Genomic DNA, 26,385 nt, shown 5'->3' with positions numbered 1-26,385 from the left:
GGACTCTAGGCTTAAATCTAAAATATAAAATTAGAAAACTTTTAGAAAAAAATATAGGATAAAATCTTTTGGATACACAGCTAGGCAATACATTCTTGGGCTTCCTTGGTGGCTTAGATGGTAAAGATTCTGCCTGCAATGCAGGAGACCTGGGCTAGATCCCTGGGTCAGGAAGATCCCCTGGAGAAGGGAATGACTACCCACTCCAGTATTCTTGCCTGGAGAATTCCATGGACAGAGGAGCCTGGCTGGCTACAGTCCATGGGGGTCACAACAGTCAGACATGATGGAGTGACTAACACTCTCACTTCACTAAATTCTTAAACCTGACACCAAAAACATGATTCATAAAAGAAAACATTAATAAACTAGATCTCATTAAAACTATTTTTTTTTTTTTTTTTTGCCTAATACCCTGAGGAGAGAATGAAAAGACAAGTTAGAAACTGGGAGAAAAATTTGCACATAGACAAAGAACTAGTGACTAGAATGTATAAAGAACTCTCAAAACTCAGTAATAAAGAATCCAAATAGAAAGTAGATAACTATTTAAAAAAGAATTTTTTACAGAAGTGTTAGGTTTACAATGAAATTGAGAGGAAGGAATAGTTATTCCATATACGCCCTAAAAAAACAGACATCAGATCAGATCAGTCACTCAGTCGTGTCTGACTCTTTGCGAACCCATGAATCGCAGCATGCCAGTCCTCCCTGTCCATCACCAACTCCCGGAGTTCACTCAGACTCACGTCCATTGAGTCAGTGATGCCATCCAGCCATCTCATCCTCTGTCGTCCCCTTCTCCTCTTGCCCCCAATCCCTCCCAGCATCAGAGTCTTTTCCAATGAGTCAACTCTTCGCATGAGGTGGCCAAAGTACTGGAGTTTCAGCTTTAGCATCATTCCTTCCAAAGAAATCCCAGGGCTGATCTTCTTCAGAATGGACTGGTTGGATCTCCTTGCAGTCCAAGGGACTCTCAAGAGTCTTCTCCAACACCACAGTTCAAAAGCATCAATTCTTCGGCGCTCAGCCTTCTTCACAGTCCAACTCTCACATCCATATATGACCACAGGAAAAACCATAGCCTTGACTAGGTGAACCTTTGTTGGCAAAGCAATGTCTCTGCTTTTGAATATGCTATCTAGGTTGGTCATAACTTTCCTTCCAAGGAGTAAGCATTTTTTAATTTCATGGCTGCAGTCACCATCTGCAGTGATTTTGAAGCCCAGAAAAATGAAGTCTGACACTGTTTCCACTGTTTCCCCATCTATTTCCCATGAAGTGATGGGACTGGATGCCATGATCTTCGTTTTCTGAATGTTGAGCTTTAAGCCAACTTTTGCACTCTCCACTTTCACTTTCATCAAGGGGCTTTTGAGTTCCTCTTCACTTTCTGCCATAAGGGTGGTATCATCTGCATATCTAAGGTTATTGATATTTCTCCTGGCAATCTTGATGCCAGCTTGTGTTTCTTCCAGTCCAGCGTTTCTAATGATGTACTCTGCATATAAGTTAAATAAACAGGGTGACAATATACAGCCTTGACAACTCCTTTTCCTATTTGGAACCAGACTGTTGTTCCATGTCCAGTTCTAACTGTTGCTTCCTGACCTGCATACAGATTTCTCAAGAGGTATCAGGTGGTCTGGGATTCCCATTTCTTTCAGAATTTTCCACAGTTTATTGTGATCCACACAGTCAAAGGCTTTGGCATAGTCAATAAAGCAGAAATAGATGTTTTTCTGAAACTCTTTTGCTTTTTGCATGATCCAGTGGATGTTGGCAATTTGATCTCTGGTTCCTCTGCCTTTTCTAAAACCAGCTTGAACATCAGGAAGGTTCACAGTTCACATATTGCTGAAGCCTGGCTTGGAGAATTTTGAGCATTACTTTATTAGCGTGCAAGATGAGTGCAATTGTGCGGTAGTTTGAGCATTCTTTGGCATTGCCTTTCTTTGGGATTGGAATGAAAACTGACCTTTTCCAGTCCTGTGGCCACTGCTGAGTTTTCCAAATTTGCTGGCATATTGAGTGAAGCACTTTCACAGCATCATCTTTCAGGATTTGGAATAGTTCAACTGGAATTCCATCACCTCCACTAGCTTTGTTCATAGCTATGCTTTCTAAGGCCCACTTAACTTCATATTCCAGGATATCTGGCTCTAGGTCAGTGATCACACCATCGTGATTATCTAGGTCGTGAAGATCTTTTTTGTACAGTTCTTCTGTGTAGTCTTGCCCCCTCTTCTTAATATCTTCTGCTTCTGATAGGTCCATACCATTTCTGTCCTTTATCGAGCCCATCTTTGCATGAAATGCTCCTTTGGTATCTCTGATTTTCTTGAAGAGATCTCTAGTCTTTCCCATTCTGTTGTTTTTCTCTATTTCTTTGCATTGATCGCTGAAGAAGGCTTTCTTATTTCTTCTTGCTATTCTTTGGAACTCTGCATTCAGATGTTTATATCTTTCCTTTTCTCCTTTGTTTTTTGCTTCTCTTCTTTTCACAGCTATTTGTAAGGCCTCCCCAGACAGCCATTATGCTTTTTTGAATTTCTTTTCCATGGGGATGGTCTTGATCCCTGTCTCCTGTACAATGTCAGGAACCTCATTCCATAGTTCATCAGGCACTCTATCTATCAGATCTAGGCCCTTAAATCTGTTTCTCACTTCCACTGTATAATCGTAAGGGATTTGATTTAGGTCATACCTGAAAGGCCTAGTGGTTTTCCCTACTTTCTCCAATTTCAGTCTGAATTTGGCAATAAGGAGTTCATGATCTGAGCCACAGTCAGCTCCTGGTCTTGTTTTTGCTTACTGTACAGAGCTTCTCCATCTTTGGCTGCAAAGAATATAATCAATCTGATTTCGGTGTTGACCATCTGGTGATGTCCATGTGTAGAGTCTTCTCTTGTGTTGTTGGAAGAGGGTATTTGTTATGACCAGTGCATTTTCTTGGCAAAACTCTATTAGTCTTTGCCCTGCTTCATTCCGTATTCCTGCGTCCGAGGTCAGGGGTGGCGATCAGAGGAGTTACCCCGTGTCTGAGGTCAGGGGTGGCGGCCAGGAGGAGATACCCCATGCCCCAAGCCTGAGGCCAGGGGCGGTGGGCGGGAGGAGCTACCCCATGCCCCTAAGCCCGAGGCCAGGGGCAGCGGCCTGGAGGAGCTACCCCACGCCCCCATGCCCGAGACCAAGGGCGGCGGCTGGGAGGAGCAACTCCACATCTAAGGAGCCGTGGCTGCGTGTGCGCAAGAGGGCCTAGAGGAGCTATCCCACACTGAAAGTCAGGAAGGGCGGCAGTGCGGAGATACCCCTCATCCAAGGTAAGGAGCAATGGCTGAGCTTTGCTGGAGCAGCCGTGAAGAGATACCCCACACCAAGGTAAGAGAAACCCAAGTAAGGCAGTAGGTGTTGCAAGAGGGCATCAGAAGGCAAACACACTGAAACCATACTCACAGAAAACTAGTCAATCTAATCACACTAGGACCACAGCCTTGTCTAACTCAGTGAAACTAAGCCATGCCTGTGGGGCAACCCAAAATGGGAGGGTCATGGTGGAGAGATCTGACAGAATGTGGTCCACTGGAGAAGGGAATGGCAAACCACTTCAGTATTCTTGCCTTGAGAACCCCATGAACAGTATGAAAAGGCAAAATGATAGGATACTGAAAGAGGAACTCCCCAGGTCAGTAGGTGCCCAATATGCTACTGGAGATCAGTGGAGAAATAACTCAAGAAAGAATGAAGGGATGGAGCCAAAGCAAAAAGAATACCCAGCTGTGGATGCGACTGGTGATAGAAGCAAGGTCGGATGCTGTAAAGAGCATTATTGCATAGGAACCTGGAATGTCAGGTCCATGAATCAAGGCAAATTGGAAGTGGTCAAACAAGAGATGGCAAGAGTGAATGTCAACATTCTAGGAATCAGCGAACTGAAATGGATTGGAATGGGTGAATTTAACTCAGATGACCATTATATCTACTACTGCAGACAGGAATCCCTCAGAAGAAATGGAGTGGCCATCATGGTCAACAAAAGAGTCCAAAATGCAGTACTTGGATGCAATCTCAAAAATGACAGAATGATCTCTGTTCGTTTCCAAGCAAACCATTCAATATCACAGTAATCCAAGTCTATGCCCCAACCAGTAACGCTGAAGAAGCTGAAGTTGAACGGTTCTGTGAAGACCTACAAGACCTTTTAAAACACCAAAACAAACAAACAAACAAACAACAACAACAAAAAAAAAAACCATACATAGCCTCCCTCATTAGGAATAATACCCACCAGAATGGCACATTTTTCATGAACGATGAACCTACACTGACACATTACAATCACACGAACTCCACAGTTTAGGGTTCATTCTTGGTGTTGTGCATTCTATGGGTTTGGGCAAAATATAACAATGTACCAATATAGGCACAATAGCATTTCCACTGTGGTAAAAATCCTTTTGGCTTTTGTCAGTTTGATCTCCTTCCATTCCACAACCCCATAATCATCAGTTTTTTTATTGTCTTCTGGAGTCAAACAGCATTTTCAGAATGATTTCTTTCATTTAGTAATATGCATTTCAGTATTCTTCAGTATACTTCCAGAACCCCATGAACAGTATGAAAAGGCAAAAAGATAGGACACTGAAAAATGAACTCCCTAAGTCAGTAGGTGCCCAATATGCTACTGGAGACCAGTGGAGAAATAACACCAAAAAGAATGAAGGGATGGAGCCAAAGCAAAAACAACACCCAGTTGTGGATGTGACTGGTGAAAGAAGCAAGGTCTGATGATGTAAAGAGCAGTATTGCATAGGAACCTGGAATGTTAGGTCCACGAATCAAGGCAAATTGTAAGTGGTCAAACAAGAGATGACAAGAGTGAATGTCAACATTCTAGGAATCAGTGAACTAAAATGGACTGGAATGGGTGAACTTAACTCAGATGACCATTATATCTACTACTGTGGGCAGGAATTCCTTAGAAGAAACAGAGTAGCCAACATAGTCAACAAAAGAGTTCAAAATGGTGCTCGCTTTGGCAGCACATATACTAAAATTGGAACGATACAGAGAAGATTAGCATGGCCCCTGCGCAAGGATGACACGCAAATTCGTGAAGTGTTCCATATTTTTCTCAAAATGGATTAAAGATCTAAACATAAGACCAGAAACTATAAAACTCCTAGAGGAGAACATAGGCAAAACACTCTCTGACATACATCACAGCAGGATCCTCTATGACCCACCTCCTAGGATATCAGAAATAAAAGCAAAAATAAACAAATGGGACCTAATTAACCTTAAAAGCTTCTGCACATCAAAGGAAACTATAAGCAAGGTGAAAAGACAGCCTTCAGAATGGGAGAAAATAATAGCAAATGAAGCAACTGACAAACAACTAATCTCAAAAATATACAAGCAACTCCTACAGCTCAACTCCAGAAAAATAAATGACCCAATCAAAAAATGGGCCAAAGAACTAAACAGACATTTCTCCAAAGAAGACATACAGATGGCTAACAAACACATGAAAAGATGCTCAACATCACTCATTATCAGAGAAATGCAGATCAAGACCACTATGAGGTACCATTTCACACCAGTCAGAATGGCTGCGATCCAAAAGTCTACAAATAATAAATGTTGGAGAGGGTGTGGAGAAAAGGGAACCCTCTTACACTGTTGGTGGGAATGCAAACTAGTACAGCCACTGTGGAGAACACTGTGGAGATTCCTTAAAAAACTGGAAATAGAACTGCCTTATGATCCAGCAATCCCACTGCTGGGCATACACACTGAGGAAACCAGAAGGGAAAGAGACACGTGTACCCCAATGTTCATCGCAGCAATGTTTATAATAGCCAGGACATGGAAGCAACCTAGATGTCCATCAGCAGATGAATGGATAAGAAAGCTGTGGTACATATACACAATGGAGTATTACTCAGCCATTAAAAAGAATTCATTTGAATCAGTTCTAATGAGGTGGATGAAACTGGAGCCTATTATACAGAGTGAAGTAAGCCAGAAGGAAAAACACCAATACAGTATACTAACGCATATATATGGAATTTAGAAAGATGATAACAATGACCCTGTGTATGAGACAGTGAAAGAGACACTGATGTATGGAACAGTCTTATGGACTCTGTGGGAGAGGGAAAGGGTGGGAAGATTTGGGAGAATGGCATTGAAACATGTAAAATATCATGTATGAAACGAGATGCCAGTCCAGGTTCAATGCACGATACTGGATGCTTGGGGCTAGTGCACTAGGACGACCCAGAGGGATGGTATGGGGAGGGAGGAGGGAGGAGGGTTCAGGATGGGGAGCACATGTATACCTGTGATGGATTCATTTTGATATTTGGCAAAACTAATACAATTATGTAAAGTTTAAAAACTAAAAAAAAAAAAAAACAAAGAGTTCAAAATGCAGTACTTGGATGCAATTTCAAAAATGACAGAATGATCTCTGTTTGTTTCCAAGGCAAGCCATTCAATATCACAGTAATCCAAGTCTATGCCCCGACCAGTAAGGCTGAAGAAGCTGAAGTTGAATGGTTCTATGAGGACTTACAAGACCTTTTAGAACTAACACCCAAAAAAATATGTCGTTTTCATTATAGGGGACTGGAATACAAAAGCAAGAAGTCAAGAAACACCTGGAGTAACATGCAAATTTGGCCTTGGAGTATAGAATGAAGCAAAGCAAAGGCTGATAGAGTTTTGTCAAAAGAACACACTGGTCATAGCAAACACCCTCTTCCAACAACACAAGAGAAGACTCTACACAGGGACATCATCAGATGGTCAACACCGAAATCAGATTGATTATATTCTTTGCAGCCAAAGATGGAGAAGCTCTATACAGTCAGCGAAAACAAGACCGGGAGCTGACTGTGGCTCAGATCATAAGCTCCTTATTGCCAAATTCAGACTGAAATTGGAGAAAGTGGGGAAATTCATTAGACCATTCAGGTATGACCTAAATCAAATCCCTTATGATTATACAGTGGAAGTGAGAAATAGATTTAAGGGACTAGATCTGATAGACAGAGTGCCTGATGAACTATGGACAGAGGTTTGTGACATTGTACAGGAGACAGAGATCAAGACCATTCCCAAGAAAAAGAAATGCAAAAAGGCAAAATGGCTGGCTGAGGAGGCCTTACAAATAGCTGTGGAAAGAAGAGAAGCAGAAAAAAGGAGAAAAGGAAAGATATAAGCATCTGGATGCAGAGTTCCAAAGAATACCAAGGAGAGATAAGAAAATCTTCCTCAGTGATCAATGCCAAAGAAATAGAGAAAAACCATAGAATGGGAAAGACTAGAAATCTCTACAAGAAAATTAGAGATACCAAGGGAACACTTCATGCAAAGATGGGCTCAATAAAGGACAGAAGTGGTATGGACCTAACAGAAGCAGAAGATATTAAGAAGAGGTGGCAACAATACAAAGAAGAACTGTACAAAAAAGATCTTCACAACCCAGATAATCATGATGGTGGGACCACTCACCTAGAGCCATGTATCCTGGAATGTGAAGTCAAGTTGGCCTTAGGAAGCATCACTATGAACAAAGCTAGTGGATGTGATGGAATTCCAGTTAAGTGTAAGTAAGTGTTAGTCGCTCAGTTGCGCCCGACTCTTGGTGACCCCATTGACTGCAGCTAACCAGGATCCTCTGTCCATGAGATTTTCCAGGCGAGGATACTGGAGTGGGTTGCCATTTCCTTCTCCAGGGGATCTTCCCAACCCAGGAGTTGAACCCGGGTCTCCTGAACTGCAGGCAAATTCTTTACCGACTGAACTACAAGGGAATTCCAGTTGAGCTCTTTCAAATCCTAAAAGATGATGCTGTGAAAGTGCTTCACTCAATATGCCAGCAAATTTGGAAAACTCAGCAGTGGCCACAGGATTGGAAAAGGTCAGTTTTCATTCCAATCCCAAAGAAAGGCAATGCCAAAGAATGCTCAAACTACCGCACTCATCTCACACACTAGTAAAGTAATGCCCAAAATTCGTCAAGCCAGGCTTCAGCAATATGTGAACTGTGAACTTACCGATGTTCAAGCTGGTTTAGAAAAGGCAGAGGAAGCAGAGATCAAACTGCCAACATCCTCTGGATCATCGAAAAAGCAAGAGAGTTCCAGAAAAACATCTATTTCTGCTTTATTGACTATGCCAAAGCCTTTGACTGTGTGGATCACAATAAACTGCAGAAAATTCTGAAAGAGATGGGAATACAAAAGCACCTGACCTGCCTCTTGAGAAACCTGTATGCAGGTCAGGAAGCAACAGTTAGAACTGGACATGGAACAACAGACTGGTTCCAAATAGGAAAAGGAGTACGTCAAGGCTATATATTGTCACCCTGCTTATTTGCCTTATATGCAGAGTACATCATGAGAAACACTGGGCTGGAAGAAGCACAAGCTGGAATCAAGATTTTCGGGAGAAATATCAATAACCTCAGATATGCAGATGACACCATCCTTATGGCAGAAAATGAAGAATATGCAGAGTACATCATGAGAAACACTGGGCTGGAAGAAGCACAAGCTGGAATCAAGATTTTCGGGAGAAATATCAATAACCTCAGATATGCAGATGACACCATCCTTATGGCAGAAAATGAAGAATATGCAGAGTACATCATGAGAAACACTGGGCTGGAAGAAGCACAAGCTGGAATCAAGATTTTCGGGAGAAATATCAATAACCTCAGATATGCAGATGACACCATCCTTATGGCAGAAAATGAAGAAGCACTAAAGCGCCTCTTGATGAAAGTGAAAGAGGAGAATGAAAAAGTTGGCTTAAAGCTCAACATTCAGAAAACAGATCATGGCATCCAGTCCCATCACTTCATGGCAAATAGATGGGGAAACAGTGGCTGACTTTATTTTCTTGGGCTCCAAAATCACTGCAGATGGTGATTGTGGCCATGAAATTAAAAGATGTTTATTCCTTGAAAGCAAAGTTATGACCAACCTAGACAGCACATTAAAAGCAGAGACATTACTTTGTCAACAAAGGTCCATCTAATCAAGGCTATGGTTTTCCCAGTAATCTTGTATGGATGTGAGAGGTCGACTATAAAGAAAGCTGAGTGCTTAAGAATTGATGCTTTTCAACTGTGGTTTTGGAGAAGACTCCTGAGAGTCCCTTGGACTGCAAGGAGATCCAACCAATCCATCCTAAAGGAAATCAGTCCTGGGTGTTCACTGGAAGGACTGATGTTGAAGCTGAAACTCCAATATCTTGGCCACCTGATGCAAAGAGCTGACTCGTTTTAAATCCCCTGATGTTGGGAAAGATTGAAGGCAGGAGGAGAAGGGCACGGCAGAGGACAAGATGGTTAGATGGCATCACCGACTCAATGGACATGAGTCTGAGTAAACTCTGAGAGTTGGTGATGGACAGGGAGGCCTGGTTTGTTGCATTTCATGGGGTTGCAAAGAGTTGGACACGACTGAGTGACTGAACTGTACTGGAATGAGCAGCAAAGAATTGCTGCTTTTGAACTGTGGTGTTGGAGAAGACTCTTGAGAGTCTTCTCCTGAGAGTCTCCTTGGACTGCAAGGAGATCCAACCAGTGCATCCTAAAGGAGATCAGTCCTGGGTGTTCTTTGGAAGGACTGATGTTGAAGCTGAGACTCCACTACTTTGGCCACCTGATCCAAAGATCGGACTCATTTGAAAAGATCCTGATGCTGGGAAAGTTTGAGTGGTGGAGGAGGAGGAGGTTGGATTGCATTGCAAACTCAGTGGACATGAGTTTGGGTGAACTCTGGGAGTTGGTGATGGACAGGAAGGCCTGGCATGCTGAGGTTCATGGAATTGCAAAAAGTCAGATATGACTGAGCAACTGAACTGAACTGAATATGCATTTAAGTTTCTCCATGTCTTTTCATGGATTGATAGCTCATTTTTAAATACCTCTGAATAATAATTTTTTGTCTGAATGTTCCATCATTTATCCATTCATCCACTCAAAGATGTCTTGTCTGCTTCCAAATTTGGGTAATTATGAATAAAGTTGCTAAAAACACACTTACGCAGGTTTTTACGTGGACTGAATTTTCCAGATTCTTTGGAAATACCAAGGAGTGCAGTTGCTAAATAATAAGGTGCCAGTATATTTAGTTGTATAAGGAACCACAAAATTCTTTCCAAAGGTATGGTATCATTTTGCCTTTCCCAGTGTATGAGAGTTGCTTGTTGCCTCATATCCTCTAAGCATTTGGTTTTGTCAGTGTTCCAGATTCTGATCATAATGGGTATGCAGTCATACCTCATCATTATTCATTACTCTAATTGCATCTCCCTGATGGTATACAGTTAGAACTGGACATGGAACAACAGACTGGTTCCAAATAGGAAAAAGAGTATGTCAAGCCTGTATATTGTCACCCTGCCTATTTAACTTATATGCAGAGTACATCATGAGAAACGCTGGGCTGGAAGAAGCACAAGCTGGAATCAAGATTGCCCTGAGAAATAGCAATAACCTCAGATATGCAGATGACACCACCCTTATGGCAGAAAGTGAAGAGGAACTAAAAAGCCTCTTGATGAAAGTGAAAGAGGAGAGTGAAAAAGTTGGCTTAAAGCTCAACATTCAGAAAACTAAGATCATGGCATCTGGTCCCATCACTTCATGGCATATAGATGGGGAAACAGTGGAAACAGTGTTAGACTTTATTTTTCTGGGCTCCAAAATCACTGCAGATGGTGATTGCAGCCATGAAATGAAAAGACACTTACTTCTTGGAAGGAAAGTTATGACCAACCTAGATAGCATATTGAAAAGCAGAGATATTACCCTGCCAACAAAAGTCCGTCTAGTCAAGGCTATGGTTTTTCCAGTGGTCATGTATGGATGTGAGAGTTGGACTGTGAAGAAAGCCGAGCATGGAAGAATTGATGCTTTTGAACTGTGGTGTTGGAGAAGACTCTTAAGAGTCCTTTGGATTGCAAGGAGGTCCAACCATTCTATCCTAAAGGATATCAGTCCTTGGTGTTCATTGGAAGGAGTGATGCTGAAGCTGAAACTCCAATACTTTGGCCACCTCATGCGAAGAGTTGACTCATTGGAAAAGACCCTGATCCTGGGAGAGATTGGGGGCAGGAGGAGAAGGGGACGACAGAGGATGAGATGGCTGGATAGCATCAACGACTCGATGGACATGAGTTTGTGAACTCCGGGAGTTGGTGATGGACAGGGAGACATGGCGTGCTGTGATTCATGGAGTCACAAAGAGTCGGACACGGCTGAGTGACTGAACTGAACTGATGGTATATGGTATGGAACATTTTTTTTTAATGTGCTTATTTGCCATCTGTATATCTTTTTTGATGATGTATCTATTAAGTTTGAGTTTTAAGAGCCTTTTGTATATATAAATTTTGGATAGCAGTTATTTAGTGGGTGCGTCTTTTGCAAATATTTTCTCCCAGTCTGGTTTGTTTTTAATTCTCTTACTAGTGTTTTTCCTAGAGTAAAAGTTTTTTAATTTTCATGAAGTCCAGCTTATTAATTATTTCTTTAATGGATTGCATCTTTGATGTTGTAGCTAAAAATATATCATCATACCCAAGGGCATGTAGGTTTTCCCTTACGTTATCTTCCAGTTTTATAATTTTGCATTTTTTCTTTTAGGTTCATGATCAATTTTGAGTTATTTTTCATAAAGTGTATTTGATCAGTGTCTAGATAATTTCTGTGTATGTATATGTTCAATTGTTCAAATACCATTTGTTGAAAAGGCTACTTTTTCTCCTTTCTATTGCCTTTGCTCTTTTGTCCAAGTTCAGTTGACTACATTTATGAGGGTCTATTTCTGGTCTCTCTTTTCTGTCCCATTAATCTTTTTGTCTTATTTTGTCACACTATCTTGATTACTGTAGTTAGATAACTAGTCTTGACATTGAATAGTCTGTTCTCAATTTTCTTCTCCTTCAATATTGGGTTGGCTATTATAGGTCTTTTGCCATATAAACTTTAGAATTATTTTGTCAAAATTAATAAAATGACTTTCTGTACTTTTTATTGTGGTTATATTGAATCTATAGATCATATTGGGAAGAGCTGACATCTTGACAATGTCAAGTTGTTGAGTTTTCCTATCTGTAAACATGGAGTATCTCTGGATTTGTTTAGTTCTTCGATTCTGTTCATCCAAATGTTGTGCTTTTCCTCATATAGAACTTGTACATGTATTTTTAGATTTTTACCTAAGCATTTCATTTTTAGGGTGCTGATATAAAGGGCATTTTGTTTTCAATTCCACATTTTTTTTTTGTTTGTTAATTGTTAATGTAATGAAAAGCAACTGACTTTGGTTTATTCTCCTCCCACCCTGGACAGAACGCTAATATCATGCGACTCAAAGCCCCAGCCCTCTAGTCACTTGGCCCCACTGGTTGTTCTTTCCGGTATGACTATCCTCACAGTAGCATAAGCTATTGTTGACTGAAAAATATACACAAGTGAAGAGTTGAGAATTATGTTTTGACAGAATTATTGAGGACTATAGCCCATGGTTGGCAGCCTCTGAGGGACTGTTTCAAAAGGGTAAGGGAGGATCCCAGAATATATAAGTGTTAGATGTTCAGTTGTCTGACTCTTTGTGACCCCATGAACTGTTGCCCACTAGGCCCCTCATTCCATGAAATTTTCCTGGCAAGAATACTGGAGTGGGTTAGCCATTCCCTTTTCCAGGGGATCTTATGGATCCAGGGATCGAACCTGGTCTCCTGAATTGCAGGCAGATTCTTTACCATCTAAGTCACCAGGGAAGCCAAGAATATACAAGAGTTTTTGCTGGGAAAAAAAAAAGAATTTGAACATCAAAAGATTACCACTAACCATAAAAGAGGCATCTCAAATTAATAATAATTTTAGTGCTTTTCTATGAATGGGAAGATGAAAGAATCTGGACTCACTGGAATTAGTCCTTTGATAGGCATTTTAACTGTCTAGGACCAGTGTCCTGTTTTTCTCCTTCTTGAATTCCTATCAGGAGGCACTGTTTTGGGCAGCTGTTGTGACTGATAGAGTTATGGCCACAGCTTCCTTTGTTTACTGAAATGGCAGGTGTCATTCTTTGTCTACTCTAACCAGGATGTTCCTGTTACTTGGGAAAATCCAAAGGTTTCAAGGTTGCCTCCAGGAACTGGGACAAGGCCAGACCATGGGCAAGAGACGTGAGCAGACATTTCCCAGAAGAGTCATAGTAAACATTTCCCAGAAAAGACATGAACAGACATTTCCCAGAGGAGAATATCCAGAGAGCAAAGACCAAGAATAGATGCTTATGGCCGTTAATCACTATAGAAGTAAAAATTAAAACGACACGATAAGTAGCTAAAATTTGCCAAAATTTAAAAAAAAAAAAAAGGAATGACAATGCAAAATTCTGATGAGGATGCAGAGAAACTGCATTGCTCATGGAGTATAAAATATTACAGATACTCAGGGAAATGGTTTAACAATTTTTTAAAATTGTGATAAGAATAGTTAATAGGAGACCTCTTCTCTTAACAATTTTTTAAATACATAACATAGCATTTTTATCTATAGGTACAATGTACAGTTCAGTCACTCAGTCACGTCCAACTCTTTGCGACCCCATGAACCACAGCACGCCAGGCCTCCCTGTCCATCACTAACTCCCGGAGTCTACCCAAACTCATGTCCAGTGAGTCAGTGATGCCATCCAACCACCTTATCCTCTGTCGTCCCCTTCTTCTCCTGCCCTCAATCCTTCCCAACATCAGGGTCTTTTCCAATGAGTCAGCTCTTCATATCAGGTGGCCAAAATATTGGAGTTTCAGCTTCAACATCAGTCCTTCCAATGAACACCCAGGACTGATTTCCTTTAGCATGGACTGGTTGGATCTCCTTGCAGTCCAAGGAACTCTCAAGAGTCTTCTCCAACATCACAGTTCAAAAGCATCAATTCTTCTGCAGTCAGCTTTCAGATATCTAAAACTCATTCATCTTACATAAATGAAATTTTATGTATGTTTATTAGCAACTCCAATTTTTCCTTCCCTCCAGTTTCTGGCAGCCACCATTCTGTCCTTGGCATCTATGAGTGTGATTATTGTAGATACCTCAGGTAACTGGAATCATGTAGAGTTTGTCCTTCTGTGATTGGCTATAGAACTCCTGGGGATTCTCCAGGCAAGACTACTGGAGTGGGTTGCCATTTCTTACTCCAGGGGTTCTTTTTGATCCAGGGATCAAACTCATGTCTCTCGGGTCTCTGGAAGTGGTAGGCAGATTCTTTACCACTACACCTCCTGGGAAGTCATCTGGCTTCCTTTAATTAACAATAATCTGGGATATCTGGTTCTCTTTAATTAACAACACTTGTTTGATGTTCAGACTACCTGCTGCTGCTGCTGCTAAGTCACTTCAGTTGTGTCCAATTCTGTGTGACCCCATAGACGGCAGCCAACCAGGCTCCCCCGTCCCTGGGATTCTCCAGGCAAGAACACTGGAGTGAGTTGCCATTTCCTTCTCCAGTGCATGAAAGTGAAAAGTGAAAGTGAAGTCGTTCAGTCGTGTCCGACCCTCAGCGACCCCACGGGTTGCAACCTACCAGGCTCCTCCGTCCATGGGATTTTCCAGGCAGGAGTACTGGCTGCTGCTGCTGCTGCTGCTAAGTCGCTTCAGTCATGTCCGACTCTGTGCAACCCCAGAGACGGCAGCCCACCAGGCTCCCCCGTCCCTGGGATTCTCCAGGCAAGAACACTGGAGGGGATTGCCATTTCCTTCTCCAATGCATGAAAGTGAAAAGTGAAAGTGAAGTCGCTCAGTCGTGTCCGACTCCTAGCGATCCCATGGACTGCAACCTACCAGGCTCTTCCGTCCGTGGGATTTTCCAGGCAAGAGTACTGGAGTGGGGTGCAATTGCCTTCTCTGCAGATTGTTGTAAAATTTCCATTTAACCAGGCTCCTTCCCTCTCCTCAGAGCAGTTCTCTCAGGGCCACTTAAGATGTTGCCTCCAAAACTTGAAGTCCTAAAAATTCCCACCAAATAAAACGTAACTCTCAACTTTTAGGTTGTGAATATTTCTCTAAGGTGACAGCAGGAGGCTCCTTTCCTTGTCTTTTTAGCAAGCCTTATTATAACTAAATTTAATTGGGTACCCCTTACTTCCCTGGTGGCTTAGACAGTAAAGTGTCTGCCTACAATGTGGGAGACCTGGGTTCAATCCCTGGATTGGGAAGATCTCCCGGAGAAGGAAATGGCAATCCACTCCAGTATTCCTGCCTGGAGAATCCCATGGACGGAGGAGCCTGGTAGGCTACAGTCCATGGGGTTGCAAAGAGTCAGACACGACTGAGTGACTTCACTTTCACTTTCACTGCTCTACTCATTTCTGACCTGAGCCCAACTTTCTAATCTTGTGTAATCACACAACAGCCTGCCTAGCTTGTCGGTTCTTCCCATAGATCAAAGAAGTAGAAATGTAGAATAAGATGACCAGGTCTCTTCTGTAGCTTCCCCTTAAGTGACCTCCCAAACAAACCATGTGGCTAACCTGTGATCAGGATAAAGGAGCAAGTCTAGAGGAAGATCAGGAGGAGACAGGCCTGTACTCAGTGGAGGATGGTGATGACTTTGATCCACTTCCTCAGTGATTAACTGAGGTTACTTCCCCCTTTTTCTTTAAGACTTTCAGGGCTAGCAGCATCTTTGGAGGTGGTTCTAAGGGGACTGAGCCCACAATCTTCCCAGATTGTTGGCATTCCGATTAAAAACAGCTTGTCCCTGTACCAATGTCCATGAGTTTGATTTTGTAAGCAATGAGCAGTCCCCCTCACTTCAGTTGGTAACTTGCTGAGAGCTCTTTTCTGCAAAGAACTCTTTCCTGTCAAAAGATGATTACAAAAAAAAAACCAAAAAAACAAAAAAACTAGATTAGATAAAGCAAAAAAAAAAAAAATACTCATTTCAAACTTTCAAGCTCATAGGTAGTGCTAATGGTAAAGAACCTGCCTACCAATGCAGGATACATAAGAGACATGGGTTCAATCCCTGGGTCAGGAAGATCCCCTGGAGGAGGACATGGAAACCCACTCCAGAATTCTGGCCTGGAAAATCCCATGGACAGAAGATCCTGGCGGGCTACAGTCCATTGGGTCGCAAAGAGTCAGACATGGCTGAAGCCACTTAGCACATATGATCATATAGTCAGAACCTGCTATCTAATTTGCAAGTGCAAAATAAAAAGAGTGGAGTTCTTTGTTTAAAAAAATCATTAATAATTTCAAGATACTGATGGTTGGGCATTAAGCCAGGTATGAAACCCTTTTCAGCACAGAGAACTGTGGTCCTGAATGGTCTGTATGTCCACATAGCTGATGGCACACACAGAATCATTTTTATGTCCAGCTGCAGTTCATCATTGTCTGTGAAATTTTAGTATTCTTGCTTCTTGAAGAGGGTACTTTTCTCTGCTGAGCTACCTAACAAGAGTTGTTTGGCTTAGCATGAGGCAGGAAATAAATGGACTTTAGGCTTGTCATTTATAACTAGCCTTCTTTTTTAAAAAAATTAAATTAATTACGATTAACTTACAATTACTAATTACTTTACAATATTGCAGTGGTTTTTTCCATACATTGACATGAATCAGCCATGGGTGTACAGTGTTCCACATTCTGAACCCCCCTCCCACCTCCCTCCTCATCCCATCTCTCAGGGTCATCCCAGTGTACCAGCCCTGAGCACCCTGTCTCATGCATCAAACCTGGACTGGCGATCTGTTTTACATATGATAACATACATGTTTCAATGCTGTTCTCTCAAATCATCTCACCCTCGCCTTCTCCGACAGAGTCCAAAAGACTGTTCTATACATCTGTGTCTCTTTTGCTGCTTTGCATATAGGGTCATCATTACCATCTTTCTAAATTCCATATATATGCATTAGTATACTGTATCAGTATTTTTATTTCTGACTTACTTCACTCTGTATAATAGGTTCCAGTTTCATCCATCTCATTAGAACTGATTCAAATGCATTCTTTTTAATGGCTGAGTAATATCCCATTGTGCATATGTACCACAGCTTTCTTATCCATTCGTCTGCCGATGGCCATCTAGGTTGCTTCCATGTCCTGGCTATTATAAACAGTGCTGCGATGAACAATGGGGTACATGTGTCTCTTTCAATTCTGGTTTCCTCAGTGTGTATGCCCAGCAGTGGGATTGCTGGGTTGTATGGCAGTTCTATTTCCAGTTTTTTTAAAGGAATCTCCACACTGTTCTCCATAGTGGCTGTACTAGTTTGCATTCCCACCAACAGTGTAAGAGGGTTCACTTTTCTCCACACCCTCGTCAGCATTTATTTTTTGTAGACTTTTGGATAGCAGCCATTCTGATCGGCGTGAAATGGTACCTCATTGTGGTTTTGATTTGCATTTCTCTGATAATGAGTGATGTTGAGCATTTTTCATGTGTTTGTTAGCCATCTGTATGTCTTCAGAGAAAAGTCTGTTTAGTTCTTTGGCCCATTTTTTTATTGGGTCATTTATTTTTCTGGAATTGAGCTGCAGGAGCTGCTTGTATATTTTTGAGATTAATTCTTTGTCAGTTCCTTTGTTTGCTATTATTTTCTCCCATTCTGAAGGCTGCCTTTTCACCTTCCTTATAGTTTCCTTCATTGTGCAAAAGCTTTTGTTTTTTTTCATTGTTTTGTCTCATTTGTTTATTTTTGCTTTTATTTCCATTACTTTGGGAGGTGGGTCATAGAGGATCCTGCTGTGATTTATGTCAGAGAGTGTTTTGCCTATGTTTTCCTCTAGGAGTTTTATAGTTTTTGGCCTTACGTTTAGATCTTTAATCCATTTTGAGTTTATTTTTGTGTATGGTGTATAACTAGCCTTGTGTTCCAACTTGCTGAGACAGGAGACAAGTTGTCTCCAGACTAGATATTTATGATGAACTTTCTGTCTGCATTTGGAGATAATAATAGCCACAGGAAGAGGCTGAATAGCTAGGCTTTGTTTCTCATGTTCACTTTAAGATAACAATTATGGCAGAGATAAAGAAGGGCTAAACCTTGATTGAGTAAAAGATCAAGAGATCACATATTTCCCATCCTTGAAGAAAGAAGAAACTCCCTGTGCAGAAAGGCTCCTTGAGGTTCAAAAAGGAGGAAGCATCATCCAGAAAATATGTGATGCCAAGCCCCACTCCTCCCCAGGCTTCTGGGTGGGAATCCATCTTGGAAAAAAGTTGTGCATGCGCATTGGGGAGGGGCCTTGGGTATGTCAGCTGTGCAAAAACAAGCAAGATAATTAACCAAATATAAACACAGACCCGGTAGAACTGTCCTGTATAAATCATTTAACCACCTCTTTACCAAACTCCTCCTCATGAAGGGGGATGCCCACACCCTCTCTCTCTGGGTGCATATCTCTGCCTTGTTTCTGTCTTAAACTGTTTTTCTGAGGGTTTTCCACTTGTGCTGTGTCTCTAATTAAACTTTGTACCTGGTTTTACAGTTTTTGCCTCCTTGAGAAATGCATTTTTCAATGAGGGTAAGGGGAGTTTTGCTTCTGTCTTCTAACCCCTGGTTGACTATCAGCCAGGATTCTAGGTTTTCATCTAGGCTGTGCTGTGTGCTAAGTCGCTTCAGGTGTTTGCTATTCTTGCAACCCTATGTACTGTAGCCTGCCAAGCTCCTCTGTCTATGGGATTCTCCAGGCAAGAATACTGGAGTGGGTTGCCTTTCCCTCTTCCAAGGAATCTTCCTGACCTCAATGATTGAATCGGTGTTTCTTATGTCTTCTGCATTGGCAGGCAGGGCTGCTGCTGCTGCTGCTAAGTCGCTTCAGTCGTGTCCGACTCTGTGCGACCCCAGAGACGGCAGCTCACCAGGCTCCCCCGCCCCTGGGATTCTCCAGGCAAGAACACTGAAGTGGGGTGCCATTTCCTTCTCCAATGCATCAAAGTGAAAAGTGAAAGTGAAGTCGCTCAGTTGTGTCTGACTCTTCGTAACCCCATGGACTGCAGCCTACCAGGCTCTTCCGTCCATGGGATTTTCCAGGCAAGAGTACTGGAGTGGGGTGCCATTGCCTTCTCCAGGCAGGCAGGGCTACCTAGGTTCAATTACTGAGCAGGGAAGTAAGATCTAGCTTGTTTCAAGCCATCAGTTACTGCTGTCTCTCTGAGATCAAGTGGGCTTTGCTCATTTCTCTAAATTCTTTTCATGATGCACTAGGGTGAAATATACCATTTATCCTACTCTTTAAGAAACTCTAGTGTTCAGAATATTTAAACCCAGACACTGGTCAATCAGAAGAGTCTCTAGTCTGTGTTCTAACTTGAGGGTTATAGCTTTATCTGAGCCCTGAAGAAAAAAGGTTGTAGGTATTCCCCAGACCAAACTTCACTGGGAAGATTTTAGATACTAAATTTCATAATATTTCCTTAGGCAGGCATGAATAATTGTAACTGAGCAGAACCCTATGGTGGCACAGTGGTAAAGAATCCACTTGCCAAAGCAGGAGACACAAGAGACCTGGGTTTGATCCCTGGGTTTGGATGATCCTCTGGAACAGGAAATGGCAACCCCCTCCGGTATTCTTACCTGGAAAATTCCTTGGACAAAGGAGCCTGGCAGGCTACAGTCCATGGGGTCGCAAAGAGTTGGACATGACTGAGCATGCGTGCGTGCACACACACACACACACACACACACACACACACACACACAGCACCCTATGGGGTCTTCCTGGAACAGACCCTCCCCTCATGTCCTCTGCCCACCTCTCCTTTGCAGAAAAGGCGTATTCTCCAAGCCTCCCTGAGTCACAAAAGCCTGGCTCAAGAATAAATGATTGAATAGATGTAAACATTTAGTGATAAAACAGCTGTTGGGTGAAAGGAACTGATAACAATTTAAAACAGTAATCAGCCATATGGTGGTCACAGAATCTTTACCTCCTCTCTGAATTTCTTAGGTAGTAACATCTGACCCAATATCCTGATTGGTTTCACAGATGCTTAACTCTCTACCAAATAGAAGAAGTTAACTGCTTGATGCCCATGAGTAGTAGCCCCCAGAGCTACTGGAGCTCTAGGATTGATAATGTTAACCCCTGTGATACCACCCTGGTACCTCACCATCAGCCAATAAGAGAATTGAGAGGATCATACACCCTTACTCCCCTCCCTTGCCTGGCCTTTAAAAATACTTTTCTGAAATGTATCAGAGAATTTGGGTTTTCCGAGCACTAACTGCCCTGGACTATTTGTCTGGTGACTGCAATAAATGCGGTACTTACGTTCATCACAACCTGATGTCAGTAAATTGGGTTTACTGCATATGGGTGAGCAGACTCAAGTATGGTTTGGTAACAGTATTAGTAATTGAATAATAAATATATTAACAGCTGAAGTTTTTTGGACACCTTTAACAAAATCATAATTTTCTTTTTCAGAATACTTCTGTCACCATATAGATCATGAGAGTGAAAGAACTTAATGTGCTGTAATAATTTGCATGAATGCTCTGTGGCTCAGTCATGTCAGACTCTTTGCGACCTCATGGACTGTATCCCACCAGGGTGCCCTGTCCAGAGAGTTTTCCAGGTGAGAGTACTGGAATGGGTTGCCATTTCCTACTCCAAGTGATCTTCCCATCCCAGAGATGGATCACACATCTCCTGTGTCTCCTGTTTTGCCAGGCAGATTCTTTATCACCGAGCCACCTGGGAATCCTGTAACAATTTAAGTAATAATAAATTACCAGGAAGTCCCTGATGGTCCAATGGTTGGGACTCTGTACTGCCTTTACAGATGGCCTGAGTTCAATCTTTGAAGGAGGAACTAAGATCCTTCAAGCCACACAGCACTGCCAAAAATAAATTAATTAACCTTAGAAAGTTAATGAGTTGCAACAATTTAGGGATTTCAAACCTACACTAATTATTATTTTACAGTTCTGGAGGTCAGCAGTTTAAAATGAATCTTACTGAAAAAAGATTAAGGTATATTGGTAGGTCTGAGTTCCTTTTGCAGGCTTTAGGACAGAATGTGTCTCCTTGTCTCTTATAGCTTCTAGAGATCACCTGCATTCCTCAGCTCTGACCCCTTGCTTCATCTTCAATGCCATCAGCAGAGCATCATCAAATCTCTCCATGACTATGACACTTCTATCTTCCTCTAATAAGGAGCTGTGTGACTAAATGTGACCAACCCAGGTAATCCAGAATAATCTCCCCATCTCAAGATCCTTAATTAATTACATCTTCAAAGATTCTTTTTTATTTTTTTTCATGGAAGGTAACAAATACACATGTTTAGGGGCTTGGGACACGGTATCTTTTGATGACGGGCATCCATTGCTTTGTCTACCACATATGTGTAAAGTCAAACAATTAACAAGCTAAAGATTTGTTACTTACATTGAGTTTATTTTGCTCCAAAACTGTTTTTTTTTTTTTTTCCTGTGTCTTTCACTGAGTATATTCCTCTTTCATCAGCTACATTAACCATCCATTCTGTTGTCAAAGTTAGAAAGGCCCAAGGGAAGCAGGGCAGAGGTAAACTGGGAGTAAATTTTCATGCCCTTTGTGCTCAGTCATGTCCTACTCATTGTGACCTCTGGACTGTTGCCTACAGGCTCCTCTGTCCATGGGATTTTCCAGGCAGGAATACTGGAGTGGGTTGCCATTTCCTTCTCCAGGAGATCTTCCTGACCCAGGGATTGAACCCAGGTCTCCCGCATTGTAGGCAGACGCTTTACCATCTGAGCCACCAGGGAAGTCCACTGCTCTATGTAATCACATCTCAGTGATTGTTTTATTTTTATATTACTCATTTAGACAGTCACTTCTGTTGGGTTTGTTGACTTAAAAAATAGTCACAGTCTAAAAGTTGAGAGTTATGTTTTATTTGGTGGGAATTTTTAGGACTTCAAGCCCGGGAGACAGCATTTCAAGTAACCCTGAGAGAACTGCTCTGAGGAGGTGAGGAGAAGGGCCAGGTTATATAGAAGTTTTACAAAAAAGGGCAGGTAGTCAGAACATCCAAAGATTATTGTCACTTAAAGAAAACAAGATACTCCAAGTTAAGGAATTGGATGCTTTCCTATGTATGGGAGGATGCAAGAATCTGAGCTCACTGAAATCCTTCCTTTCAAATGTGTCTCAGTTCTCTGGGACCAGTATTTTGGGTTTTAACATCTTGAGGTTCCTTGGAGTTCATCTTAGGAAGTGGCAGCAGTCTGACGGCTGTTAGAGGGCAGGTATTCTTCTCCTTACTGAGTTCCCTTAGTGCTCACAGGCTCACACTGGAGGGCTACAATCACTGACAACCGTGACATCCTTTTTTACTGATCTGGCAGGAAATCTTCCATTTCTCAGGTGGTAATTGTAACTTGAAGAACTTTTTCTTACCTTTTCACACTCAGTCAATTAGTCACTCACTTCCATCTCCTAAATATAGGCCCAATTAAATTATTTTGGAAAATAAAAAGTTTTTATCCTCAATAAAGTTAAAATAACTGTGACTTTCTCCTCTCACACTGCAGCTCCCTAGGAACCATGTAAAACAATGTCACTTCATCTTATGTGTCATGTTGGGTATCAGGTATAGAGTTTCATAAGAAAGTAAACAAGACAATAAGATTTAGGAATTATAAAATTCACGTATTTAATAAAGAGGCTTTGGGTTATTTGGAAAGTTATTTTCTCATACTTCTTCTTTTCTAATATGTGGTTGAGTTATTTTAAATTTTAGGGGGTTTCCTAACAGTCAGATGCATTCTCTTCTCTTTTGCAGTTCCCTTCAGATGGACTATTTCCTCCTTCAAACTCAATTGCCTCACCCTTTCTTTTTTTTTTTCTTTTTTTTCTCGCCCTTTAATATAGCAAATGTCTACTCAAGTTATTGGTTTGGAAATTTATTCAACACTTCCTTGGAAGACTTTCCACTGAGTAGATATATCTCATTAAGTGCTCTCATAATGTACTTATTCCACTGTTTTTTGCAATTTGTCACAATGAATCATTTATACCCTGTTAACTTTGCAGTTTCCTATTAAACTGCTCAGTGAGGCCTGGTGACTCAAAGGTATTATCTTCAAAAATATGTTCTAAATGGCAAGTGAGTAACCGTACAAATATTCAAGTACTTAGTTTTCAGTTTCTTGTTCCCAGAATGGAGAGAAGTTAAGCAATGTGAAACAGAGCTTTCATGATAAATGCGTCTAATGCAGAAATCCCATGACCTGGTTTAGTCACTGACCTTCTACTGCCTTAATGGAATTTCCAAATCAGACCATTTACTCTGTTGCTGGCAACTTACAACAAATTTACATGGTTTCTCACTCAAGGAGCTCATTTTCAATGTAGTTGAACCAACTACATGAGATACATTTAAATCTTTTATCAATGTTTCTGGCTCATGGTAAATGATGATAAACTGTAGCTTTATGTTACCATGTCATGATAATAATGGTAAAAGTAATGTTATTAGTTCTGTCAATTATTTGGGAATTCCAAGAATATGAAATTTACTAAGGTTTGTTCCATTTCTCTTTGACAGCAAAATGATAAAATGATGTAAAAAGGATAAACTTGAAAGTTCGTATGTACGGAAACTTTTCAAGGTAATTAGAGGAACAGTAAAGATTCAGAGAAGTGAATAAACATTTTGAGGTTCACTCTTCTCCTAGCAGTATCTTGGTGAAGGATCACCTGCTCAGAATCTGAACAGGGCCATGGCCAGCAGGCACTCTGCTAGGTGAGATAAAAATTGTTACCAATGCACTTGAAGGACCAAAATCCTGAAGTGAAAAGTGGGTCAAAGGAAGCTTGATGTTTTTCCTTTAAGCCATTTGCCAAATTATTAAACTTCACAAGGAAAGAGGCTAAAAAGAAAAATGTGACAAGCAGAGTGGCATTTTGACAGTCATGTAGTTTTGAGAAGAAAAAAAAAAAAATTAGATTCACTCTCCAACAAGAAAAGGAACTTTAGTAATATTCCATGCTCTGAGATGGAATTTCTAGAGGGTTTAGCCAGAGGTGCTAAGATAAATAAGAAATAATGGAATGGTTGAAAAATGGTAGATAAAATCTTGCAGAAATTGCAATAGACTGAAGTCAACTCAGTCTTTATTGGATTAAGACAATATCAATGAATGTAATACTTAGCAGAGGATAATGTGAATACTTCCTGGAAGCAGGTTTCATATTTCATACATGTGTAGGTACACTGACAACATTCAAGCAAAATTTTTCTTATTGTACCAACAGGTAAAACAAACAGACAAATGAATAAATAAATAATAGACACATAGATGACTCAGGTATTAGAATCACCAAACTCAAACTTTAAAATAACTATGATTAACACATTCTAGAAAATAGTTAACAAAAATGATGCATTTTACTAGAGAAGTGGAATCCCTAAATATAAATCAAATGGAAATTTTATAAACAAAAATTGCAATAAAAATTGATGGTTTAATAGATAGGTTTAAGAGCAGATTGATCTCAGCAGAAGACACAATTACAAAAATGTAAGGTAGGTCAGCAAAAATTCCACACTGAAGCACAGAGAAGCAATAAAGAAAATATTATTCAGATATAAGGGCAATAATAAAAAATCTTAATATAGATGCAATTGTATACTCAGAAGTGAAAAAAATGGAGGAAGGCAAAAGCAGTAATTTAAGAGATAGCAATCAATAATTTTTCAAAAGAGAAGAAAGATATCAAGCTATAAATTTAAGAAGCTTGGCAAATTAAAAACAAGATAGACTTTTGAAAATCATACCTAGGAAAACTATAGTAAAATTACTGCAAAATTAAAAGAAAAAAAGTAGGTATAGTAAGAATGACCAGTGCCTTCATAATGGAAACGAGGAAATGACTTTTTTTTTTTTAAAGTAGTGAAAGAACAACAGGGTTCTATCCCTGGGTCAGGAAGTTACCTTGGAGAAGAAAATGGCAACCCATTCCAGTATTCTTGCCTGGGAAATCCCATGGACAGAGGAAACTTGTGGGCTATTGTCCATGGGGTCACAAAGAGAGTCAGACACTACTTAGTGACTAAACAAAAACAACAAACAACAACAAAGTAAGATTATAAAACATGGTACTTGGCAAACTATAAGACACTGATGAAAGAAACTGAAGATGACACAAACAAATGGAAAGATATACTATGTGTATGAATGAAAAGAATTAGTATTGTTAAAATGACCATACTACCCAAGACGATCTACACATTCAATGCAATATCTATCAAAATATGAATGGCATTTTTTTCACACAGAACTAGAGTAGATAATTCTAAACTGCTGGGGACCAGCCCCAGCTGATCCAGGGTATTCGAAGGAGAGACGGCCTAGGCGACTATTTATATGCTAATTAGAGATATAGAGAACAATAGAATGAGGATAGCTCAGTAGGAAAATTCAGTGGAGAAAAGAAGCTGAGTAGCTTGGTTTACGCGGGAGACCAATAAAACTTCAAGACAAGAAGTTTGCACCACTTACGTAGGCCGCAGGCACCCTCTCGAATAGCGGAAGGTGTCTCACCCTAGACACCTTCTCGAGTGGGTCTTAGAAGCCCAGGCATAATTAGTAAGCGTGGTGGGTTCCGCGCTCCAGATGGAGACTCAGCTGGAAGTTAAAGGGAAGAATGACATGGGGAGACCAAGTGCTGGTGAACAAGGCCCATAGCTTTATTTTTAACAGGGGCTTTTATACCCTAAGTTACACACAGAGGATAATAGGGGATGCAAAGTCAGCAGTCTTTGATTCTTATCAAAAACCAAGGTTTCTTTCCTGCAAATTTATCGTATACAAATGGTTTAGGTGATTTACATCATCTTCTGGCCAGAAGGCCTACTAACATTTTATGACTCTTGACAAGGACTTATCAACAAAGACTTATTTTCTCTAAGAGTAATTATTTTAAGGTTTGGCACCATCTTCCAAAGATAAAATTGCATTCCTATAGGGCGGATGTGTAATGGGTTTACAACAAAGAAAGAATTTATTACCTTAAGGGTCTAAAGTTACTAACACCAAGGCCACTACTTATTTTTTACTATATACCAACTATTAATTAATACACATTCAAGGATACAATTCAGGGGATGTGAAAACTTGGCAACAAGCATCGACTCATCAATGAAATCCTTTACTAGTTTATTCTGACAGTTTTTAACTCTCTGAGAGGCTCTAAGCTATTTGAATATCTTAAGCTTCCCGTGCCTCTGGAGGCTAGGAGACTGTAAACAATCGTATGCATAGCTGCAGGAGTCCGGGTAAACTTGTCAGGCGAGTTAGAGAGCCATCTGAGGGGTTTGGATTTAAACACTCCTAATTGCCCAG

General features: G+C 40.9%; 1 protein-coding gene and 1 non-coding gene across 2 annotated transcripts in view; both read left to right on the top strand.

Annotated features, from left to right (window-relative positions):
• Positions 1–21,465, top strand: part of CLEC2D (C-type lectin domain family 2 member D) — a 38,075-nt gene extending 16,610 nt beyond the window's left edge. The window contains exon 6 of the mRNA XM_002687838.7: positions 21,093–21,465. Coding sequence (XP_002687884.2) covers positions 21,093–21,223 — 131 coding nt within the window. The 3' untranslated portion in view covers positions 21,224–21,465. The remainder of the gene's footprint in view (positions 1–21,092) is intronic.
• LOC112446891 (U6 spliceosomal RNA) lies at positions 5,027–5,133 on the top strand. Its single transcript, XR_003034970.1, has one exon. It is a non-coding gene; the product is annotated as a U6 spliceosomal RNA (small nuclear RNA).
• Positions 21,466–26,385: the final 4,920 nt, after the last annotated feature.

Source organism: Bos taurus, chromosome 5, assembly GCF_002263795.3.
Source record: "Bos taurus isolate L1 Dominette 01449 registration number 42190680 breed Hereford chromosome 5, ARS-UCD2.0, whole genome shotgun sequence".
NCBI classification, from domain to species: Eukaryota; Metazoa; Chordata; class Mammalia; order Artiodactyla; family Bovidae; genus Bos; species Bos taurus.
Note: the sequence above shows the minus strand (reverse complement) of the source record. Positions and strands in the feature narration are given on the sequence as shown.